Below are 26169 nucleotides of genomic sequence, written 5' to 3'. Positions count from 1 at the left end.
GCGCGCGCCAAACGGCCGGAAAAAACGCGAAAGCAACTGCAAGGGAAAGTGTGGACATGTGTTCGGTGGCGGCTGGCGCCGCACGATGATCCTTTTCCCCGCCCTGCTCGCCGTGCTCGTTGCCGAATGCCGTCGATTTCGATCCCGGGGCCCGGGCACAGTTTAGCGGGGGGCGCTGCGACGGCCGGAAAGGGGGCTGGGCTGGCAGGGCTGCTAGCGGGTGGGAAAGAGAAAGCTAGCGTCCCTGACGCCGTCCGCCGCGCCCCGGCCCAGCTTCCGGCCTGGCGGCCTGGTGAGCCTGGCCTTCCCCGTCGTGGTGGCGCAGACCGTGCACGTGGTGGCTGGTCGGGGCTCGGTGCGCCCCGCCCGTCCACCCCCCCGCGACCGTGGCCCTGTACTCGGCATCGATCCGCCGGAGGGCCCCCGCGGGGTGGAGGGGCCCTGTGCCCCCGAAGGGCGGGGTGGGGCGGGGCGCACGCACAGCCTAGGCCGGCCTAGGCCCGCGGAAGGGCGGCAGGGTCTCCTTGGGGTAGGCAAGGGCCCGCCCGAGGCTCGGCGTGGCTCGGCCCGCGGGGTCGCGGTGACCTACTTGCCCGCGGAAGGGTCGCGCGAGGGCAGGGCAGGGCCTCCGCGTTGCGCCCTTCGCTTCGGTGGGCAGGGCGGTGCTCTCCTGGGATGCGGTGAGAGAGGGGTGTGATTCCTGCTGTGCTTCGCCCTCTCCTGCATGGCTAGCATGGAGCAGGTGCGAGGCGAGATACTGAACGCCAGGAGAGGCGAGGCCGCCTGCCCCTTGTCGCGTGTGTCGCGCCCTGCCGCGGCCCTGTGCACTGTAGGCACTGTACCGCGCCTTGGCGTGGAGTGGCGCGGCGGACGCAGGTGTCGGATGTGCTGCCTGCCTGGCGGGCGCTGGCGGCAAGGCGCGCGGCTGTGTGTGTGTGTGATGTTGGGGCGGGCTGCGCAGAGGTGCGAGGCCGAGGCTGTGCAGGCCCTTTCGCTTCACACCGAGGCGAGGCGGGGGTGAAGGGCGGCGGAGGCAGGGCGGCCGTCTTTCCCCGCCTGCCCCGCGGCGCAAGGTCGGTCCAAGGCCAGGGCGTCCAGGGAGTGCGCCAGAGCCAGGGCAAACCAGGGCCGGGAGGGTGGCTCCTCCCCGCCCCCGCGCTTGCTACTGTACTGGCTCTGTAACAGGTTAGACTTTCTGCTCCTCTACGAGTCTGCGACGCTGCCGCGCCGTGATGCCGTAATTGCGGGCGCCGTGCTGCCAGTCGCTCTGTCTCTATCGCACTCGTGGGGAGCTCCACTGCGGTGCGAGAGAGACGGCGACGAGACGAGACGACCCTTTCTTCCAGGTCGCTCGGCTGGAAGCGAAGGAGCGCCACATTTCCCGTGGGACGGACGCGGACGGCCTGCCGCGTTTTCCTGTTCGGCGTCGTCCGATTGATGAAGTTGTTTGGGGAGGGGGGGCTTTATTTGTGTTTTGCTCGGCGCGGCGTCGTTCTAAACGAGCGCTTCCGGTGCGGGAGTGGCGCGGCACTGCGGAACCGCGGCCAATGTCGATTAGCGGCCAGGCCGGGCCAGGCCAGTGGGGCGGGGCGGGCCGCGCAGCCGCAACCTCTGACTCTCGTTAGCGCACCGCTCCTCTCGGTTTTTGGTTTCGGCGTTTCTTCTCCCGACTCCGAACCTTCTCGTTGACAGCGGTGCGGGTGGCGAGGCGAACCGCGAGGGCTAGAGAGAGAATGCGCGAGGTAGCGGCGTTGCGGCAAGGCGGGGATTAGCAGACTGATTCCGAGAGTCGTCTTCGTCGCTCTGTCTCTCTCGCACTCATAAGGCGCCCCGTGCGGGTGCGAGAGAGACAGAGAGAGACCCTCGGAATCAGTCTGCAGCCGCGGCCCTTGATAGCTCGATAGCGCCACACGTGTCCGCAAGTGTCGCGGCCCGCGTCACATTTTGCGCGGCCTCCGTCGCGGGGGAGGGCGGCAGGGCTGCCAGACTGAGTCTGTCTCACTCCGCGTCTCCGTCGGGCTGATTGTGACTGGCCAGGGCAAGGCAGGGCATGACGCGGCGACGCGGCATGTCATGCGCGGCGGTACTTGGCGGCACCGAGTGACACCCCACCAAGGCGGGCCTCGCGACTCGCGCACGCCGTCGCGAACCGCCCGCCGGCGAGCCTCGCTGCGCTCGCTGCTCTGCTCAGTTTGGCGTCGCGGAGCGTCGTCGCCGTTGCCGCTTCTGCCCTGCGACCGTCGGGTCGCCTAGTGTCTTGTCGCGTCGCGCCGGCCCGGGCCGCCAAGGGACTTGCAGCGGTGACGTCGCCATGAGGACCGCGCGCGAGGCCAACTCGCTGCCCGCCGCCAGGAGCCGCTTCCTGGAGGCCTGGCTGGAGGAGGGCGACGCGGACGCCGGCTGCAAGGTGCACGTCGACCCCGTAGTGCGTGCCCCAAGGGTCGACCGAAGGGTGCACGTCGACCTCACGGACGACGCGCGCGAGGTCGGCGGCAGGGACGACCCTGTCGTGCGTGCCCCAAGGGTCGACCGAAGGGTGCGCGTCGACTTCACGGACGACGCGCGCGAGGTCGGCGGCAGGGACGACCCCGTAGTGCGTGCCCCAAGGGTCCCCCGAAGGGTGCGCGTCGACTGGAGGGACGATGCCGAGGCCGACCCGTGGGTCGACCGCAGGGTGCGGGTCGACTGCAGCGACGACGTGGAGGTCAGCTGCAGGGAGGACGCGGCGCTCAACGGCGGAGAGGTACAGACAATTAGCGGCCGATAGAGGTGTCGCGGCGCTAAGTCGCGTCCAAGGGCGCCATGCCGCCTACTGCTACCAACCGGAATGCAGTCTCAAATTTTAACTTTGATCAGTTGGGGTAGTTTTTTTTTTCGCGAGCGGCGTCGCCCCTTTTATCCGCGCTTTGCTGGCTTTGCGCACCGCGACTACCTGACTGCGGCGAAAGGCGCGAGGCGGCTGCCGCGCTGCCGGCGCATGCCGTCGTGTGTATCTTATCTGTTAGAGTAAAGAGAGCGCTTCAAAGGCGCACCGGCTGGGACTGTGTGTGTGTCTACTGTGTGCGCTCCCTTCACGAATTCAACTATCGTGTGCTTTTGCTGTCGTTTGAACTACTCCAAGGGTTCGACCTTGGCGCCGAAACAACCCCTCAAACTGCCACCGTCCTTCGGTGTGGTTGTGCGCGGAATTGAGGTTTACCCTTTCTCGATGTCTTTCAATTAAAATGCGTTTTCCCCTTCTCGTGTTGCAGCCTCCCGAAAACGCCCTGCAGGGCCTCCAGGGACGCGTGCTCTCGGAACACGAGCTGCGCGTGCAGCGCTCCCTGCAGCAGCTCAACGTGCCCGACTGGTACAAGAACAGCTCGCGGCCCGCCGAGGGCTTCCTCCTCAAGCGGGGCTCCGACGCCACCAGCGTCGCCGGCCGCCGCGGTGCTGGAGGCTGGCCGGGCCTGGGCGTCAAGACCACCTCCCTGTCGTCCCTGCGCAGCCCAACCACAGGTGAGAAAAAGGGGAGGGTGGGGCTCGAACCCGCGACCATCTCGCTGTCGGCGTGGGCCTCGGTCACGGCGGTCTAGGGAAGGACGGCTTGGTGGCGTTGTTCAGCAGGCAAGTGGTCTAATAACTGGGGCTGGGGCAGGTCCGCCAGTCGCCACGCCCCGCTGTCATCGCCTTGATCGCCGTGCCCGCGGCACGGTGGCGGAGGCGCCGAGCCTGTACGGCCGTCTGCTGTCCGCCCACACGGCGCGGCGGACCATGAGATCTGCGCCGCACAGTAGGACCGACCAGACGGAATCAAACGGAGGAAACTGATGAACTGCCTTTTGTTTCCAGCTGTGCGACTCGGGTCGTCCCCCAGCCCCCCGCCCGCGGCCTTCACGCGCTGGAGTTCGAGCCGCCTGCACTCGGCGGGCAGCGCGTCGGCCACCCCCAGCACCTCCCCCTGCGGCTCGGCGAGGTCGTCGTTCAACCACCGGCAGCCCTACCTGGGCTGGCGGTCGCAGGAGCGACTGTCGGGCACACCGCGGACGCCCGCGGAGCGCCTGGCGCAGGGCCTGCTTGAGCAGCGGGAGCACCAACGGCAACAGGAAAGGCTCAGGGGCTCCAGCCAGGTAACGCCTCAACGCCTTTGCCTTTGCAGATGTCTACCGCTTAGTCCCTGCTCTGGCTGGAACTCAGCAGCGTGGACGACTTCGCGGACCTGTCATAACATCGCTCTGCTTGCAGTTACAGTCCTCGTCGCCGAACCTGTCCGACGTGCGCTCCTCCATCAAGGAGGTGACGTCGGCCATCGTGCACTACGTGTCCGCCGCCAACGACCCCGGCTCCAACACCGACGTCCGGCTTGCCGGCCACTCCCCCGCCCCGAGCACCGCGACGAACACCTCCCGGGACCGCGAAGACCACCCCCGCAGCCACAGCGGCCACAGCAACCAACGAGTGTGCTGGATCGAGTCCTCCTTCGTGGGCTCGCGGCCCATCGAGCAGCCGCAGACGCCAGAGGAGGGCTCCGTGTCCACGTCGCCCCTGCCCGTGCACCACCAGGACCTCTACCTTGACCTGAAGCAGCGCAACTCGAGCTGCGCCACGGGGGCGTCGGGCACACTGCCGAGCAACGGCCCCGCCACGGTACCGGGACACGGCCACGGCGCGCACCAAAGCCACGGTGAGTTCCTCCGAGCGTGAGGGACCAAGCAAGGAGGGACCCAAACGGCACTGCAAACTGCAAAGTGCAAAGCCAACATGCAAACCCAGTAGCACGCCTGCCAGTGCCTGCCATAGCCCTGCCAGAGCCTGGCGTACGTAGCCCGGCGTAGCCCGGCGTAGCCTGCATGGCCGTCTCCTTATTTATTATTATTATTATTTCTTAGTGTCATTTGTGCCTTTCCTTTTTTTTGTCATTGTCGTCTCATCTTATCTAAGTGTCATGCTCTTATTCTTGTCTGTATCCCTCCTCCCACTCTCCGCAATCATCAGACCGCCATCATCATGGTCATCCATCTTCCTATCCGGTGTGCTAGAATCAAAGAAGTCGCTGTAAGTAATGTGGACTAGTGCACTAAATGTCAATGTCAGGCCGCTGTGTTCGTTCCAATTGGATAGCTTCCGTCTCCATCCAAATTGTGTTCTTTGGCTAACTCAAAATTCAATGTTTTGGTTGACTTTTTTCGGATTATGTAAAACCACATTTGCACCAACTAGTGTGTAGCTGGCTTGTAAAGAAACTGAAGGCACAAATACCCACTTCGTCTTTTAGAGCTTTATTCGGGACAGCAATTAGGATTTTAGGGACATTGTGATAGCATTCGGACGTTTTGCTTGTTGCCAGCTTCCCCTGACGAGATCGACATGCATCACGACAGCGACTCCAGCGAACATATTCTCAAGCGAACACCCAGCAAACGAGACACTGCCTTCATTCGGAAAAGAAACCGGAGAGCTCATAAAAAGAAAAAGGGATCTAAAACATGGAAAACAAAGTCAAAACTTAAAGTTGTTTCATTAGAGCTAATTTTTGGAATAGGAGTTTGTATGTTATAAATTAATCTAGAGGCAGTGTAATTTGTAAAGTAATCAAGAGGCACTTGATTCGCCTAGTCATATGCTTGCCTCTCACCCATATTTAAAAGATGAATTTGACTGTTAAAGTTATGCAAAACATTGACAAACTCCTCAACAACTTTTTTTCTTTAGTTCTCCTTTTGCATACCTATATAAACTGTGATTTTTTTAGTTCCCTCATTATCCTGACAGAAAGAATATGATTGGCCTTTTAGACTGATAATCATCCAATCACATTTTGTTGTCCATTTTGTCCCTATCCTCAAAGAACCCTTTGATTTAACTTAAAATGGGAGTTGAAAGTGATTAGGTTTATGTTCTGTTGTTAGTGGTGCTCCCTATCATGGGTCCAGATGTATAGTGTACAGAGAAAGTTTATTTTTGTGTTGATTTTTGTATAACCTCAGAAATTCCTACCAGAAAATCAAAATATCTTTAATATATTATTTATTTTAGGGCAGCTAATGTCTCATTGTTGGTAGGGATTTCTGAGGCTGTATATAAGATAAAAGTAAGATATTTTCCTCCTGTTAATAATTTCTCTAGAGGCAGGACAATACTCAGCTGAAGTCGCCAAAAAATTACTATTACATAGTAAATATAAATTATATTGAATGAGTGAACTAGCATCTCTTGTCTGAATCCCAGGAACTTAAAGTCAAGGTAGTGGTGCATTTTCACTCCTGGTTGGTGACAGATGGGGCCAGAGAAGTGGCTCTTAGCTCCATTGAGTAACAGACTAAATATGGGACTACAAAATTGATAACAGCCTTGCATCCCATTTGTCTTGTTACATCACCCCATCTTTCACCCGCCCCATATCACTATTTAGTGAGGAAACTGAATTTGCCAAACATTGCCTGACATTATCAACAGATAAAAGAATATTGTTGATATTTCAATGTTCAAGGAATAGAGTTTAGAGTTGGAGCTGTGGAAGCAAGCGCACTTAAGTGACAGATCTAATTTGCGGTTTTAAATTTATGCTCCTTCTGATACTTTTGTATGAGTGATGGAGCAGAAAATGAACTTGGGAGGGAAAATCATTTTTAGACCAAATTTCCACATCCCCCTATTTTTGGACAAAGGTCATTTTAATCACAACTTTCATGAACTAATTATCATCAATTCCGTGCTCATTGAACAGAGCACACATTCATCATTCATTTTTATGCTTCATTTGTGTTTAGTTTGCACAGAATAAATGTGAGAAATGTATCTAGTACATATCTGCTATGTTCCTTTTCTCTATCTTTTGGCTTTTTTCATCAAAATCATTTTAGCAAGTTAGTCATCTGCTTAGAGTTTTGTTTTGTCCCCATTTTATAGTATGCTCTGATTTGTGGATGCCAAATATGCATGTCTTGTTATGACTTGGACCATTATGCAATTAGTTGTTGTAAACCTGCCTCTTTTAGTTTGTCTTATTGTTGATTGATAGCTCTGAATCTGTCATGAATAAGATTAATTTTTTTTATGTGGCATCATTTTAAGTGTGGAAAAACGCTCCATTGTAAGTTATGATGTATGTAACTTATAGCTAAGGTTGTTTTATCAATTCCATTTCTCAATGCCCATTACAGTTTTATTGACTACAAGGACATCCTGTCTTTATTTTCCTTTTTCATTCTATCTTTATATAGGCCATCTGAATTAGCTTGTTGCAATTTTATTTGTTGACGTCATTGTAGAACATTTTGTTTACATACAATGCTGAGTGTCCTCACGTAAGTGTGGTTTTGTAAATAAATATTTGACTTTTCATATTTGTCATTTTTTATTTTCCTTTTTTATAAATGTTTTCGTTTTGCTTTGCGATGTTGATGCATGCCCTTAGCTAGACATGAAACTTTCTTTTTCTTTTTTTTTTTCACTCACATACATATGCCTTCTCTGTTTTACACTTTTCAATATTCTAGTTCTGTACGTATGTGTATTTGTTCATGTTCATATGGTAGCTTTAGCCATTACCAAAAACCTTCTTTATGGTAGAAGCTAGAAAAGCTGAAACTGCTTGCCGAAGTGCACAATGGGGAATCATATTTAATCAATTTTAGCATCGTGTCGGCACAATGTTCCTATGGAGCTTGCAAAAAGAATGTGGTACTGAGATTGGCTGTACAGTTAAATTGGAAAGAGGGTGAGAAACTGATTTGCTTTTTGGACTTCCCTGTGTGTCTTTGTAAACAATTATTTAGCCAGGTGGGAGACACGACTGTAATTCAACTACTACACATTTCTCACTAAGATTTCTGTGGTGTAGTCACCCTTTGCTAGTTGAAGTTGTTGTCTTTAATATTTGCGTGTCAGAGTACTATCAACAGGTGGTAACATTAACTCTCACTAAGGTAGTATCCGCACCCACCAAATCCCATTGTTTTAGAAGCCCTCTACTCCCTCGCACTGTACTGTACAGCGGTCACTTAATACGCAGTCCGCGCCCCGTCGCGGAGGGGGCGGGCCCAAGCGGGGCGCACCATGTAGCCCAACAGTAGGGTTGTGGCGTTGTCGACTCCTTTACAAGTCCTCTGCATGGTCATGTTGGGCATCCTGCACGCAGGGGTAGCTGCAGCTGCAGCCGGAACCGCAGCCGAGGTCGAGTCACCGGCGTCCCCCGTGGCGGCGGCTGCGTCCGGCCCGTGCGGCCCGTGCGGCCTGAATGCCGTGGTGAGCCGGCCCAGCCCGTCGTCCACCACCATGGAGGACGTGCTGGACTCGCTGCTAGGACTGCCGCCGCCGAGCAGGTCGCCGAGTCCGGGGCCGAACACGAACACGGCGAGCAACGCCAGCAACGGGAGCAGCAGCAGCCAGCAGGTGTCGTGCACTGCAGCCACTGCGGTGACGCAGGTCCAGGTGCAGTCGGCCCAGCACCAAGGGCACCAAGGGCACCAAGCGTCGCTGCGCACCTGTGCAGACATTAGGCCCGATCCCGCAGGTAGGAGAACCGTGTAAGTTGAACACCACGCTCCGTGAGATCATCGTCCGCTTGAGGGCTCTTCTTCGGCCTGAGCGAGGCCGCCGTCGTCGCGGTGCTGTTGTTCCCATGTTTATACCCACCAGACCACACAGTCCATTCCGCTTTGTTGTTAATATTCTGTCAATCAAGTCGGCAGCAGTGTGTTTTTGAGAGGCTCCACGAGGCGAGGGCCAGGCTTTTCACTCTCCTTACCTGAATAGTGCACTCTTGCGAAGGATGCGTGATCGAACCGGCGACCGCCTCGCGACCGCGCGGCTGTCGCGGGTTCGAATCCCCTCGGAAGCGAGGTGTTTTTGGATGTCTTAGCTGCTGTGCTTTTGGATAGCTAGCACCGGCCCTACTGGCCACGTAGATGCCGCATAGAGTTCCAAGTTAAATTGTTGATTTTATGGACACACAAATGTGGAGCACCGCATGCGCTATCCTTAACAGTGATGACGCGGGTTACAGTCGTCTTGCGCTTGTACAGCTTGTAGAGGGGCAGCACGGGGCTGGGGTACTGAATGTACTGTACTTTCATTAACGTAAGGGTTCCAGTGCTCGAGACGGGGATTAGCGGTGTAGGGGTAGGGGAGAGCACGCCGACTTGTTGGCGAGACGAAGCGCGTCCTCGCCTAGAACAACCGACGAAGCCATGTCGCCGTGTCGTAGACGCGCGCGCGAGGGAAGTCCCCGGGCGTCCGTGTTAAGGCTCCGCTTGGGGCTGGTGCTTTGTGTGCAGGGTCAGCTAGCGCCGGCGAGGGCGGCGAGGGCCTCGAGCATCCGGCCCATCCGGCCCATCCAGCAGCACGCTGGAGGGGCGTCGACGGCCACCCGGAGGAGGAGGAGGAGGCCGATGACGGCCCGGAGCCCGCGGGCTGGGAGGCAGCCGACCTCGCCGGGGTGGAGCCTGCGGCGGGGGCGTCGTCTAGGGCGTCCAAGGTGGCCGAAGATCTGCCCGGCTGGGACAGCGCACCGCCCTGCGAGGCGCGCGAAGACTTCGAGGACTGCGAGGCGCCCCCGGGGTGGCAGGGCAAGGCCGTCGTCGGGGTGGTGGCGGAGGAGGGCAGCGACAGTGACGACGCGCGCGAGGAAGCCGAGTTTGGCGCGGCGCTGCTCAGCCTGCCGCTGGACGCGCCCAACACCCGTTCGACTTCCACGCCACGACGGCGTCGCAGCGAGAGCAGCGCCCTGGAGCACGCCGACCGCGGCGAGGGCAGAAGACACAGCCTGGGCCCCGCCAAGGCGAGCCCGGCGAGCAGGGCCAAGGCGCCCCGCAAGCCCCCGCGGCGCGTGTCGTTCGACCTGACGGCCACGGGGGCCGGCGCGGGCGGCGCGCTGGACGGCGAGGCGGTGGCGTGCCGGCGGTACGGCTGCGGCCGCGTCGCTCCCGAGGCCTCGGCGCGGCTGCGCTTCAAGACGTGCCACAACTGCTCGCACACGTACTGCAGCCGCGAGTGCAGGCGCGAGCACTGGGACAGCCACAAGCGTGCGTGCGCCGTGCAGCGCGTCGGCGGGCTGCTGCGCCGCGTGGTGGCCCGCGTCCGCGGCGACACGGCCGCGCTGTCCACGGCGGCTCGGCGCGGCTACAAGGCCCACGGCCGCGGCGTGGTGCGGCTGCTGTTCCACAGCACGGACGCGGCCGAGGCGTACTGCGCCGGGGAGGCGGCCGTCGGCACCGGCCCGGGCCAGGAGCTGGTGTTCGTGCGCTGGGCGGACCTGCCGGCCGGGGAGCTCGGCGGCTCGCTGCATGAGGACCTGACGCGCCTCTGCAACACTTACAACCCCCGGACGCGCGCCGTCACGCTGGTCGTGCTAGAGGTGCTGAGCGAGGCGCCCTCGGACGACGGCGTGGTCATGTGGGAGCGCCAGCTCGTGTCCAGGGTGTTCAAGGTGCACCTGTTCCGGGAGGACGAGCTGGACAGCACGCTGGTCTTGGTGGGCGCGCTGGCCGCGCACATGGGGGCGCGCTCCGCCGTGCTCAGGAACATCATTAGGGCGGTGGGGCAGCGCGGCCTGGACCTGCGCGACGAGGAGCACGCCGACGCCTTCCTCTGCGTCAAGGAGTTCGTCGACGGGCGCGGCCTGGTGCCCATCACGGTGGACCTGGAGCTGCAGGGCGGCGGCCGCCTCCTGGTCGTGCTCGTCCCCAACGTGCCGCCAGACATCGGCACCAGCATCGCGGGGGACAACGCGGACACCGTCGACGTGAGCGGCCACGCCTCGGACACGGAGGACTAGGCATGGCGCGACCAGGACCAGGATGACGTCAAGAAGCTGATTGAATCAGCATTCGGCATTGCGATGTGTCGTGCGTTTTGCCCACGCGTGAAGCGGTAGGGGTTCGAAGACGAATTTCCATGACGACCATTCCGACGTCTGGGCACACAATTAACCTGCCCGTTGTGAGGGTGCTTCGACCCTTCCCCCCACGCACCCTTCCGGGGTGACAGTCTTACGATGAAGGGCAAATGGAAATATTGAGGCCCAGGACCCTCAGGATACCCGCACATATGCTGGGATCACGATAAGCAGACAACATGTCACGTCTGGAGGTATTACCAATTTTGTCACAGTTAACAATCATTGAAGAAAATTGAGGGCATTAAAAAAAAGGTGGAGTAGCTACAGTATTTCAAAATTTTACACATCTCATTTTACAGAAACATATCAGGTATCAACTTCATTTACCACTGAAACAAAAGCCAATTACTAAATCAGTATTTTAAAACCCTTCAACCCAGATTGAAAGGAAACCACACTGGTTTGAACATTAACGAAAATGTCAGAAGATGTGCCAAAATTAAAGAGTTTGATGAAAGAGACAAGGCTCAAGAACAAACTTTAATGATGAACTGGACCCGTCACATTTGCATTGAATGTTCTTCAATGAAATGAACTGTGATGCTAAGTCAAATTTTCTCATCACTTGAGAAAAAGAATCTCTCTTCCCAAAAAATTCACTAATTAAAAATGCAATGAATTATTATATGATAGCAACTTTTGTAGGTGGCTTGTAATTCTAATTCTCATGGTCTCTGGCTACCGGCTTGTCAAGTCCTTCTTGTGAGGGTATTTGAGATGTCTTTTTTTATGTTGTTAATTGGTATCTGTGTTCTGTACATTTCTGTATGTATTTTTAACCTGTTACTATGTATTGTAAGACATTTTTGCTGTGATGAATCATTCATTGTAAATATTTATAAATTTTATGAGCTATGCGCTTTTAAACCAACAGATAGTTTTGGGTTACATACCATGCGAATATTGACTGGTAGTTTCTATCTCTTAAGTGACTAGTTTTGATAGTTCTAAAGTTCTTTTCGCACAGACTCAACTGAAGAGGTTGGTCAACCAGACGCAACACTGTTTTTGCTATAAGGGGCTTGAGTAATATATATAGGCTTCCCATGTGATTCCTGTGCTATCTACACCATATCAAAAGCTAGCTTGCTGAAGATTTACTCCTAGTAATTCAAGGACCTAACACATGATGTGGATCAAGAAAAATGTCACAAAGTTACTTTGGATTTGTCAACATCTACTTACGAGACTGTTCTTTATAATCTCAGTTCAAGGCTTCTTTGTGCCAAAGTGCATAGGGAGGGGGAAGCAGTCAGAGGAAATAAATCAATAAATTTACAACCAACACCAAAATTTAATTCTGTGTGAACTGAGTGGGCAAGTTGAAATGCTGAACATAAGTATTTTCAGTTGAAATCTTTGAGGTCTAATCTAAGAGTCCTATGACTCTAAGCTAAGTAACCCTCATCAAGGCTTGACAGTAAAACTATGATATAGAAATCAAAATTAATGCCTAAGAAACAGAAATAAACTTTATTTTCTTTATGAAGCTGAGAGAAGTTGATTGATCAGGGTATCAAATGGTTACATTAATGTCACTACTTTCATTCTACTGCAGTAAGAAATGTGAACTATTTTCTTGTTGACTTAGCATGAAGTAGTGACTCCTGTAGTGAGAAGTATATGTTTTAGACAGACACACCAAAACCAATTATATGTTGCAAAAGAATGGACAGACAAACAAATCTCTCATGTTGTTATACTTGACCTTTCTAGAGACAAAATATTGCTGTTTTAAATATTACTATATAGTTGTTTTTACTGTTCTGTTTCTTCTTAGATTTTATAAAATACTGTAATTATTGCATATGCGATATGTTTATAGCTTGTGTATTTTCAGGAAAACAGACTGTTGTCTAAATTTTACTGTAAAATTGAAATGCTGAGCGTTCTATAAAATTTCCAAAGGCTTGTTTCAACACTTAAACAATAACATCAACAAAAAGCGAGTATAAAACAAAACATGCCTTTTGAAATGATCTATGTTGGAATTTGGAAACATGCTATTTAATAAATCCATGCCTATATATTTGTTGAAAACAGTAAGTCAATTTCTTTTTAAATCCAACCCTCTGTCCTGAAACTTCAGTTTGAATAATAAAAGTAAAAGGAGACAAACCTCTAAGCACAGTAACAGTTTCATCATTTTAATATGGCACCACAAAGAATTTCATTATGTTAAAAATTGCTTTCTTAATATAAAAATATTTAAGATTCAACAGAATATAATATCTGAATGATTAAAAAACAAGCTAGCTTAAGATTGCAGTCTCCAACAAATACTAAAATATAAATGCCTTAAAGTCATGTTAATACTTTTCACAGCCGCTGAATCTGCCACAACACTTAATGTAGAAGATGAATGACAAATATGCAAATGGGGAATGACAGTCACTCTCGCACTGGCAATATTTTTCTATGTCAGCGTGAGAATGGTGGTTTATTGTGAGCTTTGTTCTACTTCCCCCTTACTCTTCATACAAATTATTACACCACACCCCAATAAAGATGATAAATGAGCCCAATGAACAGACTCAATTTCTAAAGAACCCAACCAAAATATTTTTAAGAGGGAGGCATTTTAGTCCATGAAGAGAGAGACTGGAAAATTCCAATTCCAGCTGAAACCATTCCTAAAGCACCAACTTGCCAAGTTTTTAGTTTCGTAGACCAGAGGAATCCTTCAGGCAAGTAATGAACAGCATACACCAAATCGCAAGATGTGCGAACAGCAAGCAGAAGCAAGCCTCTTTGTTGAACAAGTAGTCTTTGAAGGGAAACTCTGAAAATAGAATGTAATAAATAAAACCTTTTTACCAATCAAAGAAAAAGGAAAATAACTATGTTCTGTTCTCATACCCGACATCAGCATCAGTCGTTTTTAAACACTTTTTATGTTGTTCAAGAAGCGACAGACTCCTCAATGCTCTAGAAAAACAAAAGCAAAGGCAAAATATATTGGTAAAGTGTTGACTGGCAAATAGATCCAAGTTCTGATAAATATACCTACTTCATCAAGCCAAGGTATAAAGATAGAACCCAACATACAGTACTTGCGTCAGACCAAGGATCTGGATTCACTTTAATAATCTTTCTCTCTGCAAACCATGCAACTTGCTCCAACGGATAAAATATAACGTCAAGAATGCAGCTTGCTCTTCCTATCATCTTTAGATACTTGTCTTTCTCCTGAAATGTTTTAGAAGATTTCTTGTAAACCAACGTCAACTTTTAATAAGTACACATGAAGATGAGTTGAGCAGAATACCCACATTTTTACCAAATTTATAGGAAAGAACATACTTTGCAACTGACACATAATCAAGAAATCTGAGAATGGTTCGACAGTTACTTATCTCAGAACTGACAAGCTTCAAATCGCGAAGACTCTTCTCAGAGTCAGTAAAACCTGTCGCAAACTTTAATGAGTAACACAGAGCTTTAAGAAATTTATCTCGCCCACTGTAAGTGTCGAGATACTCGTCTAAGCGATCTAACAATATGGTCTTTGAGGTACTCATTTTAAGAAATAAATAGAGTAAATAAAAATGTCAGCACATATCACGAGCGCGAACTTCTGTGGTTGACGGTAGGTGTGAGATTTTGAAGACTGACAAGGCGAATTTCCCTTGAAATCCCTAGTGTCAAAGTCCACGAGGGTTAGCCCAATGTTTTTTAACACCTCCACGTAACCTGGCGACCTGCTCCTGCTCCTGCTCCTGTAAATAATATTGTCTGCTCTGTAAATAAGATAAGAAAAGAAACTTGAACTAAGTAAAATCGCAGCTATTCTCGTTCAATTCACCATCAATTACTTCTTCAACGCATCCATCGTGAGAGATAAACATTATTAGGACAGTAGTTTATCCCAAATGTAGAACTACGTCGAAAAGGACCATCATTTAGGTCTTCAATCTGTCAGTTTGTAATGTTGGCAACATTGTGTAAACATCGTCTGCTTTCTGGGTCGAGGAAGAAGGAGAAGAAGAAGAAGCCAGCGACAAAACACAAACACTAAACATGGCTCCTAGTTTACTTGAAGTTCTTTCCATTTCATTAGTTTTAGCTTTACCGTTTCTTTATGAAACGAGCAGAGCATTTCGTTATTGTTTTAAGTTTTTCGTGTACTACGCGCTAGTAATGATAGTTGCCGTTTTTGTTATACCAATCATGGCGTTTCGCGCGGGGGATGTCACCAACCTTCTGTGAGTACTTTGATTTTGTTTCTTGTCATCTTATTTCGAGCAATTTCAGCACCTTTCTTTGAGTTTTTTTGCTAATTGGACGGTGTCATCTTTCTCCTGAAAAGTTCGTCAGTAAATTCTCATTCTTTGTTGTGACACTTTATTTCTTATAACCTCAACGTCACCGGTGCTCCCCCGTGTATCGTTTTCTATCTACTTGAATCCAAATTTCCTCTCATTGCGGAATACTTTGTCAGAGATCGAGTGAACATGTTTCTAATGATGGGCCCGTAGAATGTCATTTTATACTGAGGCTCGTTCAGTTTGCATTGCAAGTTTTTCTTTATTCACTTTCTTATTGTGTGCAAAAGGGTTTTAGCTTTCTACTTTTTCTGCTTGTGTCTCTTCTGAAGTTTTCAATTCGTGAGAAACTTGGCACTTATCTCTGTCAAGCTCACTAGGCAATGTAAATCTGATTTATTTTTTACATGAAGGAAAATCAAACGCATGTGTGTAGTGAAATATCTAGGTCTTATTATGTAGTCAAATTTGAAATTGAAGTATTTGTTTTCACATTGAGTATTTCTTTGATCATTAGACAGTATGCCTCATGCAGTGACTCAATAATCACTGTTTGAAGCTCGATGCATCGCAGTAGCATGCTTAGACTTTTGTTTGGCATCTGCTTTCCCCAGGGGGCACTCTCATTTCAGGTACAAGTTACGGGATTACGATTTTACAGGATTCGCGTGAAATTTTCAAAATTGGTTCGAAAACGTTGAAATAGCTCGAAAACGTGGAATGACTCAAAACGTGAAAATGACAGAATTTGTCAAACGTGATCGCCATGATTCCAGAGATTCCAGCAAACTTGTACCAATAGGGGTGGTGGCCCCTCTTCGGGCACTGTAGTTGATCAGGAAAGTTCATTTCCCATTTTAATTTGTGAGGTCAAAATTTTGTCACTTCTACTTACTGAACTTGAATGTGAGAATGGGGGGGTTTCAAACCTGCATCTCTGCGTGATTTCAGAAAGCAGTGCAGCCTCAACGAGTTCCAAAGGCTGTTCGTGTTTCAGCCAAATGTAAGATCAATGGACAACTAACTAACAACTTATCTTTCAGTGCCGTAAATAATAACTCTGATGAATTTTATAAAAACTAAAATGGTGGATGGTAATGTCCATTTCCTGCACGCCTAAGGAATGAGCAGCTTTGGTTGAATTTTTGTCTCAGATTGGTGGTGGTGGCAGTGGTGGTAACTTTTGTGGCCTTCCACTTTTTTTTTGGAATGGTTTGAGCACTGCTTTGCTTGGCTTGCTTGATGCAAATGTACTGGTGAACGCGTCTGTTTCTGGCCTCCTCAAGAAGCTATCCAGGTTTGTTTGGTAGGCCTGCGGGCGACGGAGCTGTAGCGCTGTAGCGCCTGCGAGATAGGCCACCGATCCATCTAGCAACATTCCGGTGTGGAGACGGTGATCTTCCTCGCCCGTGTGAAGACGACTAGAGCCCTACATTACTTATCGGATTGAGGGGCTCTAAAGACGACCGGGGCATACGTACGATCATGTGTGTCTAGCCTCTAATGGTAATGGTAATGGGGCAGTGTAGGCCACCGTCTCCACACACGTGTGTTTCGGGACGGATCCGTGGCCTACCTCGCAGGCGCTACAGTCCTCCAACGCGATGGGTACGCTAGCCACTAATGCCGCTCGTGGCTGTGCTCGCTGTGTCTCTCGCGCTCAAGAGCCGCCCCGTATACGTGCGGAAAAGACAGCAGCGCTGCGCAGACTGCTGTCCGCCGCGGCCCGGGAGAATTAAAGACTACCGCGCGACGCAGCGCGACGCGCCTAACGCCTAACCAAACAATGTATCACGTTAGTTACCTCTCGCATTGTTCGCGCATTCGGCCGTTTTTCCGAATCGTTGTTAATTCAATGAGACACGACTTCCTCGACAGGACCATGTGGAGACACGAGACAGATGGTGTTTGGTCGTATATATTTTTTCCCACCGTGTAATCACCATATAAAGCACGTTTGGCTTTGCGCGCCGTGCCTGCCGCCGGGCCCGCCGGGCCGCGGGGGGAAGGCTCGTGGCTCATGTGGGCTGGTTGGCTGCTCGGCTCGAGGCTCGGCTGCTTTGGGGACGTTCGTACTACAGCGGTGTCCGTGCTTATCGCGAAGCAGCGAAGCGTCAGCGGCACGGCATGGCCATGGCCGTCGTCGTGTGTGACTCCCGCCTCGCTCTTCGACGGCACGGGTAGGTGGGTGCCGTGGGTGCCGTGCACTGCGCGCCACTCTCATCGCACGCCCATCTCAATCTGATTGCGACAGCTTCCTGTGCCGTGCCGTGCCTTCCGCGTCCCCGTGGAATGACGAATGGCCAATGGCCTGCTCGCTCAGCCGAATGCTCTTGACAGAATTAAACGGAGAAATTTCGTAACCTGCGGGCTGATTCCGGGAGTCGCTACTCGTCGCTCTGTCTCTGTCGCACCTGCACGTGCACGGGACGCTCCATCGGTGCGAGAGGGACGGAACGGAAGCAACCCTCGGAATCAGTCTGGGAGTGTTGACCGGGGCGTCGCCGGGCCGACTGGTCGCCCGCCATTGCCTTGAAATAGCTCGCGAGGACCCTGGAAAATTGAGGACCGCTTGCGCCGAGGGCCTCAAGCTGGCGGGCCTGATGCTGATCCGGACCCGGCCGCTCGGTGTCCGGTAAGGCCTCCGCGACGGGCGTCTTGAGCTTCAATTTTGTAGCCGCTTCGCCGGCACCATGGCGGACTTGGCCCGGCTCGACTCGGCCCGTCCCAAGGGCACGGGTTCGCCGGAACCCGTTTCGTTCCCGAATAGCGACCCGGCACCACGCAGCCGGGCGCCGCCGCCGACTAGGTTTGCCTCCGACGCGCCGCGCCCAGTCGCGCCTCGCGCAGCCAAAACACGATGCCGGTTTGGTCCACAGCCGCCTTACAGCGTGGCAGCCACCGACTTGGTTCGGTTCAGGTTCGGAAGCGTCGGCTCTCGGCTGCAGGGGCAGATGAGGCATGGACCAGCGCCGCCTCCCATTCCCACTCCGCGTTCCGAAACAGGTCCGCGAACCCGGCGCGCCCGTTGCGGGGCTCTAGGGGCCGAGGGCAGCCAAACAACAATCGGCATGCCCCGAGAGGCCAGTCAACCGGCTGTCTCCCCGACTCACTGCCACGAGGGCGAGGGCGGCGAGGGTCAAGGAAAGAGTCCGCGTGGGCGAGTCTGGACCAAGTTGTGTCACAGCGCGACAGCCGTCTGATTCCGAGCACTGCTTTCGTCGCTCTGTCTCTCTCGCACTCATGGGGCGGTCCGTAGGGGCGCGAGAGAGACAGCGACGAAGCAGTGCTCGGAATCAGACGGCAGTCGGAAGCAACAAAGGCCGTCGTTTTGTCCGTTCATGAGACATTGGCAACATCGCCTATCCTCGCAAGCCGACGCCACTCTTTCCGATCTTCTTTCTCTCTCTTGCCTAGTCCCAGTCTCAGACCCATGGCTCGAGCGAACTAGCCGAGCAGCGGCCTGTGTGGCTCGCCTCTTTGAGATTGACCCGCATAAATCGAGTGGCTGTCCTCAATCCGAGAGATCCGCGAGAGATCCAGGGCGTGGCGGAGGCCGAGGGGCCGCAGCCTCCCCGCGAGCCCCGCCCCCGTATACATGCGTGTAAACAACAAATAAGTGACAAAGTCAATGTGGTCATGGATAACTTGAACTTGGCCTACGCTCGGACCGTCCGTTCCTCGCAGGCAAGGCACATCCAAGGGAGACTTTGCATGGTGGTCTGGAGCGATGCTGTGTATGTGTGTGTGTGTGTGTGGGGGGGGGGTCATTATCTCCCCTCAAGTCCTCTTCGCTATCGGGCAGTGTCAAGTTCAAGTTATTGTGGCGTTTATCTTGCAGTGTCAAACGTCTTGTTTTCGTTTTTCTGTGTCCAAGTCGGTCCGCGAAAAACAAGAAGCACGCTGTTTCGGAGGGTTTAGGATTCCGAGGGTGCGGCACGGCGTGTCTGGAGTCTTCTGACTTGACGCTCTACAGGTTGCCTAAAAAAGGAGGGCCAATGCCACTGCAGCTGGCGAAGTGCGTTTGGACTCCTGCGTCACTTGATTCAAGTTGCCGGTCGGCTTCAAGGTTCTGATAGTAAGTTGCTGGTTGGCTGGCGCGTGGCGGCGGCTGCGGAGCCACGCCGATATACTTACACGAGCGACGGGCCTCCTCAGCTAGCTCGGACAAAAGACAGGTGTCCATTTCGGTGGGGGCCTGCATGTCGGCATCCTGTGTTTCTTTTTCTCGCTTTTTCTCGTGGTTCTAGTAAACCGTAGTAAACTGGTGAATGTATAAAACGCGACGCATGCCGGTCTCTGGAACTAAGAGGAAACGGAATAGTGCACGCCGTCCCCGCCGAAGGGCATCGGTGTTTGCTCGTTCGAGGGCGGCCAAGGAGTCTGTCTTCGTTGGCGCGGCTTCGCGCGGGGGAAGTCCGCCCCGCCGGTCAGTGGAGGCATGGTGGAGGGCCGGGCCGGGGACGCGCGGCGCGGTGCGGCGCTGCCGGTGCCTCCAGCGCGTCCGGCCCGACGGCCAGACGGACGACGGCACGCCGCCGAACGAGACGCGAAGCGCGAAGCGCGTAGGGACGCGGTGCAGCTTTGGCTCTCCGCCACGCGTTGTGACACCGACACCCCCAGCAAGCCGTCAGCGAGTCCGCGCAGCCTTGGCCACCGACGGCCTCTCATCTCCATCGAGGGCTCGCGTCGCCGCGTCGTCGGCCAAGCCTGCAGCGAAGCCTGCGGCCTGCGCGCGCCTTTGGCACGGCGGGGTCCTTATCGGCGCGCTCAGTGTGCCCCGAGGAGGCGGGCCAAGCGTCGTACCGCCGTGCTGCTCGTGCCGCGCCACGCGCCTCCAAGCTAGCCACCTCCAAGCCAGCCGCCCCCACGTCAGCCGCCCCCAGATCAGCCGCCCCCGAGACAGCCGCCCCCGAGACAGCCGCCCCCGAGACAGCCGCCCCCGAGACAGCCGCCCCCGAGACAGCCATGACGAACGAGCTGAGCGTGGCCGTGATGCTGGCCGGGCCGTGCCTCGCCGCCGCCCTCATCATCCTGAGCAAGCAGTGCCGGTACTTCCTCAAGTACGCGGTGTACTTCGTCGGCGTCTCCCTCGTCTCCGTCGGCCTCATCCCCGCCTTCCTGTTCCGCCCCTTCAACGTCCTCAACCTGGTGTGAGTGCCGAAGGGGCCGTGCCGCGGCGCCTTACTGTTGTGTTGGTCACCTCGTCGTTGTTATTTGCGAGAACCACCGCGTTATGCTCGCGTGCCCGTTGCTGTGTCTGCGCGACGCTTCGTTAGCCGTCTGGTTTACTCGTGTGAGAGTAGTGAGTTTCCATTCAATTCAGCCATACTTTTTGCCCAGGCTTTGTCTCACAAAGTGCCTATCTAGAGACGTTTTCCGGCTGAAATCTAAGCGAGTGGGAGTGAGTGCAAAAAGTGGCAGACCGCTGCCGGACTCGTTTGTGTCTGATCCTGCTTCGCTCCGGCTTGCTCTTGTGAAGTGTTGCGATTTTCCCGCCGCAGCGTTACTTAGTACTCGGTTCCCATGCGCTGCTCCCGACTCGGTTTGATTGGCAATTTGCGCCAGGCCGACAGTGTGCCGACAGTGTGACGACAGTCTTTCCGGGCGAGCTTGACGATTGTGCATGGGAGCCACGGCGTCCCGTCCGTCTGCAGTCTGATTTCCTTTCCTCCGAGCTCTGCTTTCGTCGCGCTGTCTCCCTCGCACTCGCGGGGCGTACCGCGTGGGTGCGAGAGAGACAGAGCGACGAAGGCAGTGCTCGCCGTCCTCCCTGTTCGGAAACGCGAACGGCTCGAGCACGCGCTCGCATTGTTTCCCATCTCTATATCTCTGGAGATGTTTGTTGGAGGCGATTCGGCTGCGGCATGGCTGCGGCAACGACGGAATCCTACCGCCTGTTTGTCCTCGCTTAGTCCCACGTTAATAAGTATGCATTTTTAAACTGGAGGAAATTTTCGGAGGAACCTGCTTACCTCATTTAAGTCAAACGCGCTCGCATTATCGCACGAGTGGCCTGCCCTTCCCACACTGGGAAATCCTACTTCCCTTTGTAATGGGAAAAAAAGCCAAAAGGAAAAATAGTTGATTTACTCGAGGGAGGGGACGCAAAGGCGGTTTCCCCGGCGATTTGACTTTAGCTTTAAGTTCGAGTTTGAGCGTCTCTATCGAGCCCGCCTGTCTCTGTCGAAGCACTCATTTGGCGTAAGCGGCAACCCGGTGTGCACGCGTGCGTCGCGTTGCCTACTCTGCCGTTCGCAGGCGGCGTGGGCGCCGGGTAGGCAACCCGATGTGCACGCGTGCGTCGCATTGCCTACCCTGCCGTTCGCAGGCGGCGTGGGCGCCGGGTAGGCAACCCGATGTGCACGCGTGCGTCGCATTGCCTACCCTGCCACGGCTTGACTTTCCTTTTAAGCTCGCGAGAATCTCTATCGAACCTCTGTCGAACCGTGCTCGGTTCCTGCGAGTTCCTCCTGGCAACGAATAGAGAAAGCGTGGGAAGTTCGAATTGAACCAACCAGCAAAGTGCCGGTCTAACCAGAGGTGCGCGCGGCCGAACCTTCAACCAAATGAATCAGCCATTTCCTGTTCTATCTAAGAGCAATTTCCAGCAAAAGGCGAACAACCCGTGAAATTGTGCGTACCCTTCTCCTACCGAAATCACGCGCAAACTCAGGCAGAAGGGCGTCCTTGAAACGATTGAAACTCTCGCAGACACGCAACTTCTCTAGGGAGTTTAAACGTGGAGTTGTTGTCCCCTGAGGGACAGAGACTTGAATTTGCTGAACCAAGAGACAGGTTGCTTGCTGGGTGCGAGGTGTCGGGTGGGTCCACTGTGATTGGCGCCACCATTATCGTCATGTTTCCCTGCCGCAGGCTGGCGTCGGCGATATGCAAGCACATCTCAAGATTGATCGGCCTTCGGTGGACGCTGCGGGGTAGCCAGCACCTGGCGGAGCAGAAGGCCTGCGTCATTGTCGCCAACCACCAAAGCTCCCTGGACATCCTGGGTGAGTCTCATCCCTCACCTTGCCTTGTCATCCAACTGCACTGTAAGGGACCATATTTTTGTGACCGTGGATTTCCCTCTGCTCCAAGGCATGTTTGAGATCTGGGCCATCATGCGGAAATGCACCGTGGTGGCCAAGAAAGAGCTGTTCTACGCGTGGCCCTTCGGCCTGGCCGCTTGGTTGTGCGGGCTCATCTTCATCGACAGGCTCAACGCGGGGGGAGCGAGGGCTGCCATCAACAAGGCCGCCAGCATCATCAAGAAGGACCAGGTGCGTTGTCTGAGGTCTCTCCCACGGCTTCTCTCGTTCCCATTCCCCATTTCGTGCACTGTCCTTGAACTTTTGCCGTTTGCTCTTTTGATTTAGATTAAATTGTGGATTTTCCCCGAGGGTACTCGGAAAAATACTGGAGAGATCCACCCTTTCAAGAAGGGAGCTTTCCATGTTGCTGTGAGTGCTCAGCTACCGATTCTACCTGTTGTGTACTCTCCATACTACTTCCTTGATGACAGGCATCGCACTTTAGACAGTGGTAAGGCTTCTGGGCTCAAATGTACAGTTTATTAATTTTTAACAGATGAGCATGATTCACGCTATGATTTCTACTATGTTTTGCAGGGAAAGTAATTATTTCTGCCCTTCCCCCCATTTCTACTGAGGGCTTGACCATGGATGACATAGACGGCCTCATGCAGAAAGTCCGAGAACATATGACAGAAGAATTCTCCAAGATGTCGAATGAAGTAAAAGCAGACATTGTGCCATCATGCAATAGTCGTTCTTCAAAAGCGGAGTAGTTCCTCTGTATAGTTTTATTCAATCATTAAACTGTACAGTTGATCATTAGGCCAAAGCATCCATGAAGTTGTTTAATGCTTTATATTTTGGGAAAAAATTCTTCATGTCTCGTTTCTTTTTTTATGGCTGTTGAATTTTGATCTTTGTATGAACTCTTTTAATAATGTATTATGCCTTTATTTAAGTTTGATAGTATCGTTTTCAAAGTGTATTTTGTTTGCGGGTAAAGGATTAGGGAATGAAATTTAATTTTAAGAGCTCAATGGGTAGTGTTATGTTAACCATTTGTTTTATGTAAGTGTTTTCTTTTCCTTTTTGGTAATGTTAGTATCACTATATTGTCAGTGACTTTGTTCTTTTTTGTTGCGCATCCTGTGATAGTATTCTACGTTTGTCAGATTTGGCTGGTGTTTTATCCCACATCCTGTGGCATTTCTTATTTTGGCATGGAGTTGAAATTAAGAGTAATACTGTATGTATTATACATCATTTCACTTTGCTTTTTAGGTCACTTTTGAAATTTGGACAAGAATACCTTTGATGCAGTTTCTATTTAAGCCAAACTGACCTCTCTGTAATAATTCTTTTACTTGTGTATTAGCCATGAGTTTCAAGTTTCCTGGACACAAAATGCCCAGATGATAATTCCATGATGACCGTCCATTTCTTATTATGGGCAGAAGTACCTTAATTTTATCTTATAGTAGGCTCTTGTTGGTGCTTTCACCATATTAGGCTTTTTTTCTCTCAATAGTTGCTACTGGTAAAAAGGGTTGATAATGCAGCTTTAAACTTAAAACATGAAAGTAATAAAATGTGGCCTCCTTTATTGAGGGCATTTGTTTCCTTTCGACTTAGTCACAGATAGTGAAATGACTGATATCTCAATGAGGTTGTAATAATTGTAGGACTTGCTGTTGTACCCTTCATAATACTTATTTTTATTTAACTTTTCAATCGTGTTTACACACCCTTGTAAAATTTTCTCTAGCTCAATATGTTAAACTTTCAATTTTATGTTAGAATGGACTAGCCCATCAGCAGTTCGGTCGAAAGTAGTTAAGTATTTGCCTCAATGTTGATTATTTTGGTAATGTAACATCATTCCTCTTAGATTGGATTGACTCTTTTATAACTGGCTTATTCTTCTTGTTCCAATTCTTCGTCTTCATCATCTTTTTCTTCTTCTTTCTTCCTCTGGACATTACAGAGGCCTTCTTAATAATAAAAACAGTAATAAGAAGAAGAATGCTAGTGACCAAGTGCTCAGAAAACTAAGTTTTTTCAATGAGGATGTATGAGGCATTGTAATATTCTAACAGAGGCAAAGGAATGTTAACTGCTCAGTTGATCTAAAATTTCAACTTTAAACAAATGTGTTTGTGAGTGGATTGGTTTTTCAGCATGATAGAACAATGTATAACATAACATTTAAAGCAGTATTTCGACCTTGTTTTAGGCGCATGTTCCTATTCCTGTTTTAAACTCATCATTGTATTTTCCTTCAGCTCGCATTAGGTTTGTCCTTAAGTTCCATTTTTTATTTTAAATTTGTTTCTGTATAGAATTTAAAAAAAAATTGCCCTATATTTGCCAAAATTTGTTGCTCACTGCAAAATTGTGTCAAATCTCAAGAGATCATTGGAAGTTCATATTTATACTGTAGTTCTTTATCATTAAAATATTTCTGTATCATTTCATGATGGTTTTGAAACCTATGGAAAATTTCACTTCTGAAGGGAAGGAGTGGGAAACAAGTAGGATTGTTTGAAATGTTAGGCAGGAAGCTAATGTGTTCAATGTACATGTATACAAAATGTGTCAGTTACATGTTACAGAAGTTTTCGTTGAGTGTTTTCATTGTTTCATTACATATTATCATAATATGTACTTTTCTGGCCCTTCAGTTCACATGTGTGTGTGAAGCCAAGCACCTAATTTTCTTGCCAAGAGTGATGAAATAACCACCCAGTGCAAAAGTCTAAGGGGGCTACTTTATGTAGATTCGCTTACACACGTTCCACATTCATGTAGATCTTGTTCAGCTCAATGAAGTAATTTGGACATGGCTGTGCTATTTTTATGTGGTATGACAAACCGAGATGAAAATATTTCGGAATATAATAACCTCCCTATCTCATCCTGTGTTCTGCTCTATAAATCATTTGCTGATTCTAAATTAACCTGTTGTGCAATATGTTTGAAAAGAGCAAGCTTATCTTCTTTCTTTGATAACATTTAGACTTGCGGAGCCAAGCTTGCAAATTTTCTGCTGTAGGTATGGGAAAGAAAAATGGCCAAAGATATTTGTCAGTCACTCTTGTGATTTTGTAAAAGTAAAGAAACTAGCTAAGCTTTTCTTGAGGTTGTGTCTCATCATCTTTTCTTCTTCTTTTTATCCTTAGTGGTTGTAAATGACCAAGATGTTGAAGGCTTCATGTTTACAATGAGAAATTATGAGTTGATATGGCCTTCTATTATAGACTTTCGTACCTGTGTAGGGAAGGCATTTGCCTCTACTGTAGCTGTTGTTTGCCCACCTGTATTTCTTTTGATATTGTTTTAGTGTGAATAAATTTTATCAAGTATCTCTTGGAATATTTTATTAAGCGGACCACAATGCAAGAAACGCCCTCCTCTCACAACGACATTTGAAAAATAAAAAAGTCTGATGTGGCTGGTTTTGATCCCGCGGGGAGAGTAATGTTTTTGGCGCCATCCTTATACCGCGCCGGGAGGGTAGACCTCACTTTTGGCACGTCACAGGAGACGTGCAACAGAAGACACCTGCCACGCCTGGGAGTCGGAATTGTCCTTGTCCCCTCATTGCGGTGAACGCTTCCTCTACGCCCTGAGTCACTTTTCCTTTCATCGACAGCCTCGACCCATTAGGCCTCCCCTCCGCCTTGAGCTAGTCTAAAAGTTTTCGGGAATATGATTTCCCGCCGCTGCAGTGCGCCTGCGGTGTGTGCCCGCCAAACGGCTGCGTCAGTTGGGTCGCCTATCCAGACGGGGCAAGCGCATAACGGAGGAGCAACAGGAGCAGCAGAGGCGGCATCGGCTTGCGGCTCCGGCCTTTCCGCCGTTGCTCGTCGCCTCCGTGGCCGTGGGTTGGCCGTCGGCACTCGTACTCGTGCACTGCATGGCAGGCATGCGGCACAGACAATCAAGAGCCAAAGCTTGTGAGTACCTGGGCAGTCAACTGGGCAACTGGGAC

General features: G+C 51.5%; 4 protein-coding genes across 5 annotated transcripts in view; 3 read left to right on the top strand and 1 right to left on the bottom strand.

The window, feature by feature from the left end:
* Positions 1 to 9760, top strand: part of LOC117641165 — a gene marked incomplete at its 3' end in the record, with an annotated part of 68570 nt that extends 58810 nt beyond the window's left edge. The window contains exons 7-11 of the mRNA XM_034378303.1: positions 3252 to 3498; positions 3832 to 4109; positions 4225 to 4663; positions 8120 to 8494; positions 9258 to 9760. Of these exons, the coding sequence (XP_034234194.1) occupies positions 3252 to 3498; positions 3832 to 4109; positions 4225 to 4663; positions 8120 to 8494; positions 9258 to 9760 (1842 nt within the window). The remainder of the gene's footprint in view (positions 1 to 3251; positions 3499 to 3831; positions 4110 to 4224; positions 4664 to 8119; positions 8495 to 9257) is intronic.
* Positions 9761 to 10194: 434 nt separating this feature from the next.
* On the top strand, positions 10195 to 12919 carry LOC117641677. Its single transcript, XM_034379186.1, has 2 exons — positions 10195 to 11070; positions 11179 to 12919. The coding sequence occupies exon 1, from the start codon at positions 10373 to 10375 to the stop codon at positions 10754 to 10756; it is 384 nt and encodes a 127-aa protein (XP_034235077.1). The 5' UTR covers positions 10195 to 10372; the 3' UTR covers positions 10757 to 11070; positions 11179 to 12919.
* On the bottom strand, positions 12154 to 14598 carry LOC117641676 (peroxisomal membrane protein 11C-like). The gene is made up of 4 exons (XM_034379185.1): positions 14152 to 14598; positions 13890 to 14068; positions 13739 to 13807; positions 12154 to 13661 (listed from the first exon to the last, which is right to left on the bottom strand). Exons 1-4 carry the CDS (start codon positions 14398 to 14400, stop codon positions 13445 to 13447), a joined length of 714 nt encoding a protein of 237 aa, XP_034235076.1. The 5' UTR covers positions 14401 to 14598; the 3' UTR covers positions 12154 to 13444.
* A 2664-nt stretch (positions 14599 to 17262) lies between these two features.
* On the top strand, positions 17263 to 25541 carry LOC117641675 (1-acyl-sn-glycerol-3-phosphate acyltransferase alpha-like). Of its 2 annotated transcripts, none has more exons than XM_034379184.1 (5): positions 17263 to 17324; positions 22021 to 22154; positions 22243 to 22424; positions 22521 to 22686; positions 22773 to 25541. In XM_034379184.1, exons 1-5 carry the CDS (start codon positions 17272 to 17274, stop codon positions 22949 to 22951), a joined length of 714 nt encoding a protein of 237 aa, XP_034235075.1. In that variant the 5' UTR covers positions 17263 to 17271; the 3' UTR covers positions 22952 to 25541. The 2 variants fall into 2 exon arrangements, with proteins under 2 accessions (XP_034235075.1, XP_034235074.1); XM_034379183.1 differs by lacking the exon at positions 17263 to 17324 and adding an exon at positions 20080 to 20297.
* The last annotated feature ends 628 nt before the right edge of the window (positions 25542 to 26169 follow it).

This window comes from Thrips palmi, unplaced genomic scaffold (genome assembly GCF_012932325.1).
Source record: "Thrips palmi isolate BJ-2018 unplaced genomic scaffold, TpBJ-2018v1 HiC_scaffold_15, whole genome shotgun sequence".
NCBI lineage: Eukaryota > Metazoa > Arthropoda > Insecta > Thysanoptera > Thripidae > Thrips > Thrips palmi.
The sequence above is the reverse complement of the archived record's forward strand: the minus strand, read 5'-3'. Positions and strand labels throughout refer to the sequence as shown.